This window comes from Ammodytes marinus, assembly GCF_949987685.1.
Source record: "Ammodytes marinus genome assembly, chromosome: 22".
Lineage (NCBI taxonomy): Eukaryota > Metazoa > Chordata > Actinopteri > Uranoscopiformes > Ammodytidae > Ammodytes > Ammodytes marinus.
The window spans coordinates 19859837-19873970 of NC_137226.1; the positions used below are offsets into that span (position 1 = coordinate 19859837).

Here is a 14134-nt window from a genome sequence, read left to right on the forward strand (position 1 = left end):
CATATTTTTTTTATAGACTCAGGTATGCCCCATGATAGTCTCCCTTGAGTTTCAAGAAAATCCCTATTTTTTTTTTTTTTTACGGATTTTCGCAAATCTTTAAAGCGCTACCGTTTGGTCTTCCAATGGTCGTAGAAAAACTATTTGACCAACTTTTGCTCGTGGGAGTTGGTAGAGCATAATGGTTTTGGTTTCGTCCAAATCGGGCGAAAACTGTAGGAGGAGTATGTTTTGGTGACTGACACAGTTTTCGCGATGTAGCGAAAAATTTATATATACGCAAATGGGCGTGGCCTATCTCAAAAGATGCATCTAACTTGTGTGCATCAGTGGATATAAAGTTTTTGACTGTCGGACTTTCGGTGCGGAAGTTATAGCCCAAAACGCCTTTTCCTTTGTTGTAGCGCCACCTAGTGGCCGGGATGTCTGAATTTTTTCCTCTGCGTACGTACCATGGACCTGGATAAGCCATGCAAGTGGCATGTCCCAACCCTTTACGGTTTGGGCTGCAGCACCACTTTTACGCATGGAAGAATAAGAATAAAGAATAATCCCAGCAAAAACAATAGGGTTCCCTGCCCCGCAGGGCTTGGGAACCGCGTTGCTCTGCAAAACGCGGTCCCAGCCCTTCTCGGGCTTGGCCCCCTAACTAGAACTGCAAGCAGTTGTGGACGGGGGCCAAGCCGTCCCGTGCGACTCGGGATCGGGCGTCGTCGTCCGCGGCGCCGGCCCCTCGCTTCACGGAATCCGGGGATGTAAAGTTTTTGAATGTGGGATGTTCGGTTCAGGAGTTATAGACCAAAAGGCGAAGAAATGGCAGAGAAAGATGCTGAAGTGTGTTTTTGGCAGCCCCTTTTGGAGCAATTTAAGGAGAAAGTAGAACCAACAATAGGACAAACACATGTGTGAAGTTTGGTGTCAATAGGATGAATCGTTTTGGATTTAGGAGCAGTTTGGTACAAGGTAGCTAATGTGCAAATGTTGAAAGTGCTACCGTTTGGTCTTCCGACGGTCGTAGAGAAATTATTTAGTCAACTTTTGTTCGTGGGAGTCCGTAGAGTATAATGCTTTTGGTTTCGTCCGAATCGGGCGAAAACTGTAGGAGGAGTATGTTTTGGTGACTGACACAGTTTTTGCAATGTAGCGAAAAATGTATATATACGCAAATGGGCGTGGCCTATCTCAAAAGATGCAGCTGACTTGTGGGCATCTGTGGATATAAAGTTTTTGACTGTCGGACTTTCGGTGTGGGAGTTATAGCCCAAAACGCATTTTCCTTTGTTCCGGGATATCTGAATTTTTTTGTCTGCGTACGGGGTACGGACCTGGATAAGCCATGCAAGTGGCATGTCCCAACCCTACTTTCTGGTTTGGGCTGTTTTAAATAAAAAGAAGAAGAAATGTTCAATATCGAAAAATCAAATCTTTAAAGCGCGAGCGTTTGGTCTTCCGATGGTCGTAGATAAATGATTTAACCATCTTTTGCTCGTGGGAGTCGGTAGAGCATAATGCTTTTGGTTTGGTCCAAATCGGGCGAAAACTGTAGAAGGTGTGTGTTTTGGTGACTGACACAGTTTTTGCGATGTAGGGAAAAAAATTCCCACCCGCAAATGGGCGTGGCCTATCCCAAAAGATGCAGCTGACTTGTGGGCATCTGTGGATATAAAGTTTTTGACTGTGGGATGTTCGGTGTGGAAGTTATGGCCCCAAACGCCTTTTCTTTGCGTTTTGTGGTTTTGGCACCCCCTATGGATGACTTTCGCAAAACTGCGTTAGATAGAAAGATGCAGCTCAATGTACCAAACAAGTGGATGTCAAGTTTTTGAATGTGCGATGTTTGGTTGGGGAGTTATGAGCAAAATCAAATTGTCAACCTCTCCACTTATTTGAATTTTCCCGCCAAATAGTTCGAAACAGGAAGTGAAAGTGCAAAACTAATTTGTTGAATAAATCCGGCATACATAGGATTTTCTTGCCCATATTTTTTGTATAGACTCAGGTATGCCCCATGATAGTCTCCCTTGAGTTTCAAGAAAATCCCTTTATTTATTTTTTTCGGGGGGATTTGCGCGAATGTTTGAAGCGCTAGCGTTTGGTCTTCCGATGGTCGTAGAACAATTCTTTATCCAACTTTTGCTCGTGGGAGTCGGTAGAGCATAATGCTTTTGGTTTCGTCCAAATCGGATAAAAACTGGAGGAGGAGTGTGTTTTGGTGACTGACACAGTTTTTGCGATGTAGCAAAAAATCTATCTATACGCAAATGGGCGTGGCCTATCCCAAAAGATGCAGCTGACTTGTGGGCATCTGTGGATATAAAGTTTTTGACTGTCGGACTTTCGGTGTGGAAGTTATAGCCCCAAACGCGTTGTCCTTTGCTGTAGCGCCACCTAGTGGTTGGCATGTCTGATTTTTTGTGTCTGCGTACACAGCACGGACCTGGATAAGCCCGACAAGTGGCATGTCTTCACACTTTATGGTTTGGGCTGCAGCACCACTTTTACGAGATTTGGGCGGAAGAATAATAATAATTCCTACTAAATCAATAGGGTTCCATGCCCCGCATTGTCATGGAACCGCGATGCTCTGCATTCCGCGGTCCCTTGCCCTTCTCGGGCTTGGCCCCCTAATAAAGAATAATCCCAGCAAAAACAATAGGGTTCCCTGCCCCGCAGGGCTTGGGAACCGCGTTGCTCTGCAAAACGCGGTCCCAGCCCTTCTCGGGCTTGGCCCCCTAATTATACATGTTATACATTATACATTTTCTGACAGATGTCTATACATTTTCCACTGACATGTAAACAATCTATCCTAGTCAGTGGGATGAAAAGTAATTCTCATTGTGTTGAAAACGGGGCTGGATTCTCTTTAGTGTACCAAGGCAATCCTCTGCCTCTACTTACATGGTTGATTACAATTCCTCACTCCCTGACCTACATGGATTAACTATGTCTAAAGATGGTCTCCCCCTGAGCACCACACAAAAAAACTAGGACCGACACAAGATTACAGTGTACCAAGCAAATTGAATGTCCTCTCTCCCCACTCTCTTTGTGCTGTTGTCATTTCCATAGAGAGCGCTTTTGAAAACATAATTTGACCATCAGCCTCCTGATCCTGACAAGCTGACATTTAGCCTGAATAGCCTCATGTTTGTCTCTACTGGAATTTGCGTGTAGCCTATTTTATCTGTAAATTTGATGCTTAGTGGAGTTCAGAACTACACTTAATCTGTTTCTGTGTCTATGAATACGTTTTAAAAGGGGAAGTGATGACAATGCTATAACCATAGTGCTGTAGGGGATCGAAGGCTGCAAAGTTTCCTACATTGTAAGGAAGAGCATGCATGAGCAATTAATTGATTATAAATTATAAAAACTTTGGTGATCCCTCGACTATTCATCCTTTGCCATCACCAGGTCAAAATATCATTTGTACAATACTTAAAGGCCTACTTCACCGGTTTGAATATGAAGGTGTATTGAATTCTGAGATCCTATGTAGTATAAATGTGCAAAAAAAATTGAAATTGGTTCATCCTAGCCTGAGAAAAGGCAGAAAGAGTGTTTTTTTTAACCCTATATTAATCTTACTGTGACATCACAGTAAGATAACTATAGGGTTAAAAAAAAACCTTACTTTGTAAATATTACTGTGATTTCTCCTACTGTGACATCACAGTAATATTTACAAAGTAATTTTTTTTTTAACCCTATATTTATCTTACTGTGATGTCACAGTAAGATTAATATAGGGTTAAAAAAAAACTCTTTCTGCCTTTTCTCAGGCTAGGATGAACCAATTTAAAAAATGTTTGCACAGTTATACTACATAGGATCTCAGAATTCAATACACCTTCATATTCAAACCGGTGAAGTAGGCCTTTAAGTTAAAGAATAAACAACACAACTAATGAAATTCCCATCTGCCCCAGCTGCACTCTGTGTTTAATGCTGACAGTAGCTCTGTGCCTATAGTACAGCCTCACAAAGTATTTTGTATCAGTTGTATCATTGAGCCATTTGCCTTAAGGGAGGGTACCTATGTGGTTAGTCCTGCCTTTCATCTGCGTAGCTGGTCACGTTAGCATTTAGCACTCTTTGGCCATTGTGATGCAACTTTGAAGTATCTTTGATCGCACAGGTGTCCAAGCAGAAGACAGTCAGCCAATGTTTAGCCATGGTGATGTTTTCCTTATGATTTGATGGTTTGGGCAAAATTCTGATAAAATGGAGGATTTCAGACCGTATAGGATCACAAACTAATATGTGATGTTAATTAGGCCTGCAATATATCAGGAAAACATGCGATAACGAAAATTATTGTTTAATATTGCGATGACAGTATCACTAGCGCTAATGAAAAAAATACGTAAAGGCACACTATGCAACATTTTAATGAAAAAATAAATGATAGTCAGCCAAAAATAATCCCTCTCAATGATAAATTCTGCTTCACTAGAAAATGTTGTGGTGTGTTTATCTGCACATTTGTCGGTTTTGTTTTGTAAACACAGGATTCAGACATAGCTCCTCTGTCGGACCCCTCGTGACCCCCCCGTGGACCCTTAACGCCTGAGTAACAAAGCAGATCAGTTTAGTCTGACCCAGTTGGTGATAAATTGTTGATGTCTCTGGCGATAGCATAGGCTACACACTTGTTGGCTTTCATGTAAATCCCAGCTAGCTAAAGCGTAATCCGAGAGCTATATTTTCACATCCATGCACTTTACCACCTCAGCCACACTAGCGTCTTTTGGCCAAATATATTGACATGCAGAGAAGGGATGCATGGCGCATCATTTATTCCAGTTCAAGCTGTATTTGCAATACGTATACCGCTATACCAACACAATTATGATACATTTTCTATATATTTTACAGCCCATATATATATTATATTATTATTTATGGAAACATTTGTATTATGGGATGTCTTGGTAAACCAATGCTGTTTGGAGCAAACAACTCTCCAAGCAGCATATGTTTTGTATAAAGATGTTGAAAAAGAAAATAAGCAACATTTGCTGTGAGAGCTTTGAGTTGGAGATTATAATAAAAGTTTTTTCACCACTTTGCAGGAGTGGAAGCAATAGACCTTGTTCAGAATTATCAGAGTGGCTGACTGCTTTTGCTTTAAGGAGTGGTGATGAAGGACAAATAGAATCCTCAAACATAGATATAAAAATAACAAACTGAGGAGCTGTTGGATCCGGTAACAGCAGTCTAAAATGGCCAAGTGCTCCAGGAGAGAATGGAGAAACACTGCTTTAGTGTTTTTATTGTTTTGTTTTTTTCAAAATGAGCGATATCGTCGATATTGTCATTTTACACATCGTTAAAACAACAATTAAGATATCATTGTTGACGATGAATATTGCACACCCCTACATGTGATATGGTGACAATCTCATCCTTTGCTTTTATCACTCACCTAGCTCGGTAACACAACGTATGTATCACTTAACCACGGACAGTCATTTTACCAAACACTCGGTGACAGCCATGATGGGCTTCTAAAGATCTGCCTCTCGGGCTGTCAGAGAGCTATCTCCCCTTTTGAGTAGCGGGCAGCAACATTGCTGCAATCAGCTTAGGATCCTGAAATGATTGCTGTCCGTTCCTGCCCTTTTGCTGAGCTCCGCTGTTAATCCAAAAACAATTCAAATCAAATAATTTCACTGCTGCAGATGACAATTGTGACAAGCAACCCAAACTAATGTATTCTGATCTGGCATCCCATTATTTTCCAGACCAAGCATTTTCCTTTAAAAAGAAAACCCGGATTTTAAAACCAAACTTAGTGTGCATTACATGTTGTCATATTTATAATGTTAAAAGGTCTTAGCTTAAACCAGCTTAAAGATCCAGAAGGATATGACTTGACATAAATAACCTTTATGGGAGTTCAGTTGCATTTGATGCAAGGGATTTTGTGTATTTATTTTTGAGGGTTGCCAGGGCCTTTAACAGTTTGCTCCATTTACTTATCTGTAAATCGAATGAGGTGGATAGCCATTCATATTCACATACCCTGTACTTTATTTATGCTTTTAATGTATGAGCATAGTTAAGAAAAATCTGTAGACTAAAACATATTTTATCCCCAGAGATTCCCTGTTATTGTAGAACTCCCTCAGCCAGTGTGTCTTTGTTTTGGGTCCAATGCCAGTGTGTACTGAAATGTAATGCCAAGCCACAAGTTTAGGATTCCCCTTGCGTTTGCCCTCTGTATTCGGCAGTGATTCATGGCTCTTAGCTACAGTGGTAACACTGAAGCTGACTGTCTGTTGCCAGTTGTGCGAAGGGGCAGTGTCAGTAGAGTGTGGGAAAAGTGAAGACAATAGAACCATAGCAGAGGGGATTGCCTGTCACTGGCTCGTCCATTATGTATTAAGTGAAGTCTCCAACATGCACATTATCAAAGTTTGGAATAAACATCAGATAACATTAAGACTCCAAAGCTATTAACCACACTACTGGCACTCTGTACGTGACTAAGCAGTTCATTGACTCCAATGCTTACGTGAGCATGCTAATAAGCTTGCAGTGACAATGTTAAGATTTTAATGTTTAACAGTTATAATGATTACCTTTTAACCATCTTCGTATCGGGTGTTAACATGCAGACATTTGACATTGGGAGCTAATGGGGAATTCCCTTGGTTGTGTATGTTTTCAGTCATGAGGAACTAATCCTGAAGGGAACATGAAATTGAATGGCAATCCATCCAATAGTAGACCTTAAAAAAATAAAAAGATTCCCGCTATATCCCCAATAGGGCTGCTGCAAATAGAGGGCAGCTTCCAAGCAAATGTATATTTAGTCATCCCAAAAAAATATAACTGCAGCAGAAGCTGAAGCATATTTTGCACTGAGAGAGGATAGAGATGGAGCGTGTGAACTTAATACTGAAAATGTAAGTCAATGGGAAAGAGCTAAGTCTCTATACCCAGAAAAAAAGGACGCTTCATGTGGGGGTCAGTTGTTGCTGCAACACACTTAAACATTTACTGACACTAGTATAATACAAAAAAAGTAACCTCCCTTGCTCTGACACAAAATAAGTCCCTGCTGTGCTTTTTGGCCTTGATTTTGTTATTTTCCCAGCTCAGCTGTTTGGCTGCTGCTCCAGGCTGAGTCTCGAGCTGATTGCTAAAGCTGGTTTGAAAAAGAAGTTAAAAGCATCAGTCTCAGCATGACGGGTTCATGAGCGTGGAGGCCATATGAAATGTGTGTGTGTGCTGGCTGTGGTCAAGAGGCTGTTGGAGCGTTACATTAGTAGAATGACTAGTGAAGGGATTAAGTAACCTTGTCTTTTGTCAGGATGTCCTCCTGTCCTCTGTCGGATATTGGGCACTATTTGTCTCTAAGGAGTGTCCTAAAGCGGCTTCCTTCCTTCTACTACCTTCTTGGCACCTATGCAAGGAAACTCATTTGCAGATTTGGCAAGAGCTGCCTTCCTGTTTCCTAAATGCAACTATAAACAAAACTACATAGACTTGCAAATATACTACATAATCATGAGGAAAGTCATTTTGGGGGGAAACAATATTGGAAAATAGTTTCCCAAAGAAATGGTTTATATGAGTAAATTATATTTTATATGGGATTTTATAGGGGTTGTGACACATTAAATACCAGTTGAAGGGACATATTTCTCCATATCATTTCATGTTGCGGTGTCAACCCTCAAGTCATAGTCCTACACATAATCAGATAAAAGTCTCCATTGTGACCACTGGGGTCATGCAAAGGAGCCGATTCAACTACCAATCTTTAAGTCGCAAAATGTGGAATGGATCATGCTATTCCGGCTATATGGGGTAGCTGAATATCTGATTTTACATAGAATTGCTTGGTTTCTCCCAATAACTCATGATACATCACCTATTGTGGTATTTAAATAACAGCCTATTATACTGTACAATCTGTAAATTATTCATGATGAGCTTTTAATCAATATCCTTAGTGGCCGTGAATGGTAGACTAAGTCACAATATAGTACATTTGTATGCCAAGTCAAGAAGACAAACTGTAATTGGGTGTTTCAGCTACTTTGTCAGGTGTAGAAAAAAATGGAAGACAATGTCGCAAATGGGAATATAGATCAATGAGCAGAAAAAGAAACATGATTGGACTATAGGCTAGATTTGACCAATCAGATTGAACTATGTACATTCTTAGTCGGGGACACCCCTTGTTCCATTAAAATATACACACAAAACAGCAATCAGTGTAAGTGGCTGCCTCCTATAATCTAGAGAACATTTTCAGAAAAAAAAACATGTGTTGGCAGGCAGCTTCTTCACCCAAAATAATCTCCCCGAAAGCATATAGTGTAATTAACAGATGGTCTGGCTTGTTCACAAACTCATGTTGAGGATTTAGCTGACAGCAACATTACCATTGCAAATTGCAGGGTTGTGCCTGTATTTTATTGTGTACAGGTACAGACAGTGTTGCAATGGAGACCAAGTAAGTAATGAGTTTGACCGTTTAAGGGCAATGATCCGCCGTTGCTTAACTGTTGTCATTGTGTTAAACCCGCCTCTAGCGCGCCTGGGGAGCATGCCCGTTTGTCATTGGCGCCAGTATGGAAGAATCGGCTGGGTTCACCAAGGCTATGTTAGCTCTGCTTCTCATAAATCACACAACTAGCATATTTTTGTTTCTCAATTGAGAATAGATCATTAATAATTATTATGGGAATCCTAAGTATTAACCCTTGTAAATAGGGCTACCCATAACGGAAAATGCTTTTAACGATTTGAATTTCTTGCATCTGTGTGCAAGTAATGCAACTGTTTATCTGTTCTTAACTGTAGCCTACTGAACCATTTTAATTTATTTTTGCCTGTGGCTCCACATCTGTTACCTTCACAAAGCTTCATTTTGTTGGCTTTTAGCCTGTGTGTTTATTGGGGTGAATTGTATTTGTATGAAAAAAAGACAACAATAGGAACAGAAAATGACATTATACATTACACTACATGTAAATCAGCTGACGCACAAATTTGTCTTTCAATTTTAGGTCGATGGTATAAGTCCTTGACATCTCGCTCGGACCAATATATTATTTATTTAAACAAATCACTGCATTATCCAACCAAAATGTCTGTGCTCTCGTCTCGTTTGGAGAAACCAGACGTATCTGCAACTACGTGTCAAGTGACGCTGCGTTAAATGTAGATATAATTGCCTCGTCTGCTCTATTTTCACCTAGTAAATTGAAATAAACCTGAAGGAAAAATTACAGAAGACATAACTTCGGTGTCCTCAACAAAAGATAGGGATCCAGACCTCGGTGAACTCATAGCTGGCTACGGCCATGTCTGTGGGCATTTGAGATTCTGTGTGTATACTATCCTTGTATGTTCTTGTCAACTTTTTGTTGACTTTGGGTCCACTTGATGAGTAAAATACAGGACTCTTATCATGGATCTTTATTTCTTGAAAGAACTGTTACAGTTGGAACCCTTTTAGAACTTGGACCAAGTGTTGTTAACTGTTGTTAATTGTTAACTCGTCTTTTAACTTGGAATACTTTGAATATTACTTTTTCTATATGATTTATAGAATTGAGAATTAATTTTGTCCCTCATATTCCAGAAAATAGTTGTCTTCAAATGTTCTTGTTTGCTCTGACCAATGGTCTAGAACCCAAAGATATTACATTACAATGAAAGAAATATGCAGAAAAAGCAGAAATATCTTAACAATTTAAGAGTTACAACCAATCATTTTGTAGCATGTTTAGAGAAAAGACTGTTTGATTAATCAATGATTTGTTTCAACCCTACTTTTGAGGTAATCACTGTGTCAGATTATGCCATGAGTCGTACAGTCTCGATCTGTGAAATAAAAGATAATTCCTTTTCATGTGTGTTTCAAATGAGTTTTGTATCCTCCTGTCTTTTTCTTGTGATTCACATACACATGCCATGTTGTTGCTTTGATTTTTTCAACTGTTATTAGAAAAATAGCTTTATTATATACAGGGCCTAGTGTTTATGTGTGCTGCTGACAGTATGTGAGCAGATCTTTATTTAATCTGAGTTGTATCATGGCAAATTGAGTCAAATGCATACGTGCTCTGGGCCTACCCTGTAATGTCCCACTATAGAAAATATACAAGAATAGGGGCGCCCTTAGCTCAGTTGGTAGGGCGTCCCCCCCCCCCCATGGGCCTCGGCCAGCAGCGGACCCGGGTTCGATTCCAGCCCGCGGTCGTTCTCTGCATGTCACTCCCCTCTCTGCCCCATTTCAACTCTGTCTATACACGATCAATAAAAGCATAAAAATGCCAAAAAAAATATCTTTAGAGAAAATATACAAGAATTCCTTTAAATTTAAGTAACTTGCAACAGATACCCTCACTGATGTACCAAGTACCAGCCACACAGAAACCTTCGCTGGATGGATACAGGTTATAAACAGTGTCAAGCTTTACTGCTTCTAGAGGGAAAGGAAGCAGAGGCCAGACAAAAAAACATGAAATAAAAGAATGAATTCCCCTGGAGGAAAGGAGCTCACAGGCTGACCTTTCTGTCCTGGTTGCTAAAACAGGCTGTTTATTGAAGGCCTCGAGCTACGCAACTGTGTTTGGGTGACAAAAGGCAGTGGAGAAGTGTAGGCTGGTTTTTCTGCATTAGTATACAATGACAGAAATGAGAGGGCTCCTTCAATGTGCTTCTCTTTGGCAAACGGCCAGTGCAGCCGGAGCTATCTGAAATGTTATAGATGAGTAGGCATGATGTTACAAATACTTATAAAATGCAAAGTAACCATCCCACATGAGGTCAAAGAGTACTTCAGCAGTATCCCAAGCTGAAAAAGAACTGCTTTTGAAACACCTCCCATGCTTAAAATTTTTTACACACTCTACAAGTGAAAGAAATGTTACGCATTTGTTATACTATGTTCCTGTAGCAGTAACACATTGCTTTTCTCTCCTAACAGATATGCAGTCGTCAGAGCAGCACTGACTCTGGATTAACACGAGCATGGAGTCCTCCTCTGAGTCCCAGCAGGAACCTGAGAAAACTTTGGTGAGTCAACATACTCCCATATGTACACTGTCGCACTTCAACATAATACGAAGATATTCTTTCCAAAACTAGAGATTGACCGACTATTCCAAAAAAGGGAACTAGGAAACCAATTGGAATAAATCAAAACATGTAATGGTTCTTTGAAAGGATCATAGATTTTGGACTGATGAGCTTAATGTGATATTTATAATTGAGACTATTGGAATGAAAACTCCTCTACTCTACACAAAGTATACACTTTACATAATGTCGGCTCCACTATCTTAAATCCACCACCATGCATCATTGCCTTTTCGACACAGATGCCTGCAATAATAATTGGTGGTCGTTACTCAACCACTATGTATAGTCTTAAATCGGAAAAGGTTCCTATTTCCTGCTGGCATCTGCGATGGGATGTCTGCTGTAGGAGTACACTGTCTGTACCTTAATGATTAGCTGAAGGTACTAATATTACTAACCTGCCACAGGCCTGTCAGGCTCACAGTGGCAGACGCTACACTTTGCAGCCTGTAATTAAACTTGAGTCAGGTGTGTGTGTGTGTGTGTGTGTGTGTGTGTGTGTGTGTGTGTGTGTGTGTGTGTGTGTGTGTGTGTGTGTGTGTGTGTGTGTGTGTGTCTGTCAGTATAGACCACACTGTTTAAGTCACTTTAGCTGCAGACAGTTAAGGTTCCAACAGAGCTGTGTGGCAGCTTCCTGTTTGGAATTGCAGGTTGACAGTGTCCTATTCTAGCAAATCCAACTTAAAGAATAAAAAAGATCTGCACTCAGGCATCTGTTATTTCATTACAGTACACACATTTTAAATGGATGTTTTCACAAAAATAAGGTAGGAGACACAAAACAACACTGACACAAATATGGCATAATATGTAACCCTAATTTGATCAGGTACTGTAATATCATTAAGACCCGAGTAGCTCTTTAAAAGGTTAATTTTTTTGTGTGAGCCAACCATGAGATCTTGTGAAAAATATTTTTATATTTGATAAGTGATGTGATTTATGTATTAACCAAAATGTGTAGTCCTATTCTTGTTGCTAGTGATGATCAGTGTACTTAATTGATTACACATTGATAAGTGCAATATTTATTTATTGTAATGAAGTGCAAAACAAAATGACTAACAACATCAAGGCTTTCTAGGGTGGAATGAGCAGAAGGGCAGTACCATATGTCTCCATAGCTAAACAAAGACACACAGCTAAGCACAATCTAGTATCAGATTTTTCATAACCATGGTCCTCATATTTATGAGAATGAACAACTAAAATGTGTTAACCATGTTGAACCATGTTCTTTTATGTGTATGAATAACAGGAAGACATACAATGGAATTATAATTTTTTGTTAATTATAGATATTTTGTCTTATCTGTATTCAGGACAACTTTAAGGTTATGCAGAGATGTCTGAACATTTATAAAAGTGTATTGATCTAGACACAGGCTTAGTTGGAGAACAGTCATATCATATGCATACCAAGTTTATCAGTTTCACAAACATTTATTTTTGAAGACTTGTAGAGTATGGAAGACTATCATACGCGTGCATTGTGAATATTAATGACCCAAATACAGAACCTAAAGTCCTTTGTACCTCTTAATTATTACAAGGTTAACTACAAGGTTATGACAAGGTCGATTTCAGTACAGATCCGCCTGTGTTCAACCAGACATACAGCAGTTCAGGGCATCAACAACATATCCTCACTTACTATCTAGCAAAGGATTGTCTCCATTTAGAAAGTCAAAGAGCAAGGATGGGAAACAGAGGCACCTTCAGTCAGTCAGCACACACACTTTCACACACCCACACATCAGATACCACTTCCTCTCAGTTCCTGGATTGTGTTTCTGCCCTTTCATTTCACCTTATAAATAATCCTCAGTAGCCATTTTTCAGCGAGAAGGAGGGCAATTATAATTGCAGATAAATGGTGATAACAGTACTGGCCATCTCTTCCACAGGCCTCCACAACCCGCAGTGACTTACAATGGGATTGTATGGGCTTAGAGCTGAAAGCCTTTTCCTACTTCTTTAAAGCTATACTGTACGATCTGAGAGAGCTAGCATGATTTGAAATTAGCTTGTCCTCGGAGTTCCGTTTAACTCCTCCCTCTCCCCTCGGGACTCCCTCCCCCACCCCTCGACACACAGCCGTGCACGAGCGCTGCTGGCTGCACTTCCCAATTGCACTGTTTACCAGTGATTGTTAACATTTAACTCACACACACAAACACTCACACATAGGCTACATGCAGAAAAGGCCCCAAAGTTTATAGGTTACAGTGTTGTTATTTCTTATAGAGTGTTGAGATGAGTTTTGTTCAGTGTGGATGACAGTATAGCTGTCAGTTAGTGGCCGTGACGTCAGTCGGCCGGAGGGTCTGTCTAGTAAGTTTCCTTTTCTCTTCTCTCTCGGTCAGGTGTGTGAGCGCGCATGTTGCCGCAGTAGTCGACACAGTTGAAACGTGTTTATGTGAATCACCCGTGTGTGAGTAAGTACATGCAGTCCCGATCGCTGTTATAAGTTACAGTTTATGGATGTTATTGACGGCCGCGATTCGCAGGTCGCAACAGCTGTTCTAACGTCTCCTCACGAGCGGAATGTAAGCCTGTGTCTCTTTTCCTGCGATCTATGCTGCTGTGCCTGTGAAAGAAGGAAAATAAAGAGCGGAAAAACCATACTCCTCTTCTCATGCTTATAGTCTGACGTTTTTGGCCTTAAGTGGTGTTCTGGCCGACACCTCTGAAGTGAAACCAGTGATAAGCAGATCAGCGCGGTACCGGTAGGCGACATCCACCAGTTTCCTCCGCTACACTAGGCTACATGATGAAAGATACAGAGCAGTAGCCTACTTAAAAATATAGCCTACTTTTTAATCTTTGGGTTTTGGGGAAAGTAGCAAGTCTTGTCAAGTCAAAAGGCTCAAGTCACGAGTCTAGTCCACTGCCAGGTAGCCTACTACGATATGGCACGAACGCTTTCTCTGCCCTCCGTGAACGCGCTCAGGCTCGCACACAGAGGGGAGAGAACGCGCAGGATTGTGATTGGTTCTTTAGATACGGGTCCATCGTC

The 14134-nt window shown here is 40.6% G+C and overlaps 1 protein-coding gene across 3 annotated transcripts in view; it reads left to right on the forward strand.

Annotated features, from left to right (window-relative positions):
• osbpl8 (oxysterol binding protein-like 8) overlaps positions 1-14134 on the forward strand; it is a 117772-nt gene that overhangs the window by 36915 nt on the left and 66723 nt on the right. For all 3 annotated transcript variants that reach the window (XM_080051038.1, XM_080051040.1, XM_080051039.1), the window contains exon 2: positions 10961-11049. In XM_080051038.1, the coding sequence (XP_079907164.1) occupies positions 11005-11049 (45 nt within the window). In that variant the 5' untranslated portion in view covers positions 10961-11004. The remainder of the gene's footprint in view (positions 1-10960; positions 11050-14134) is intronic.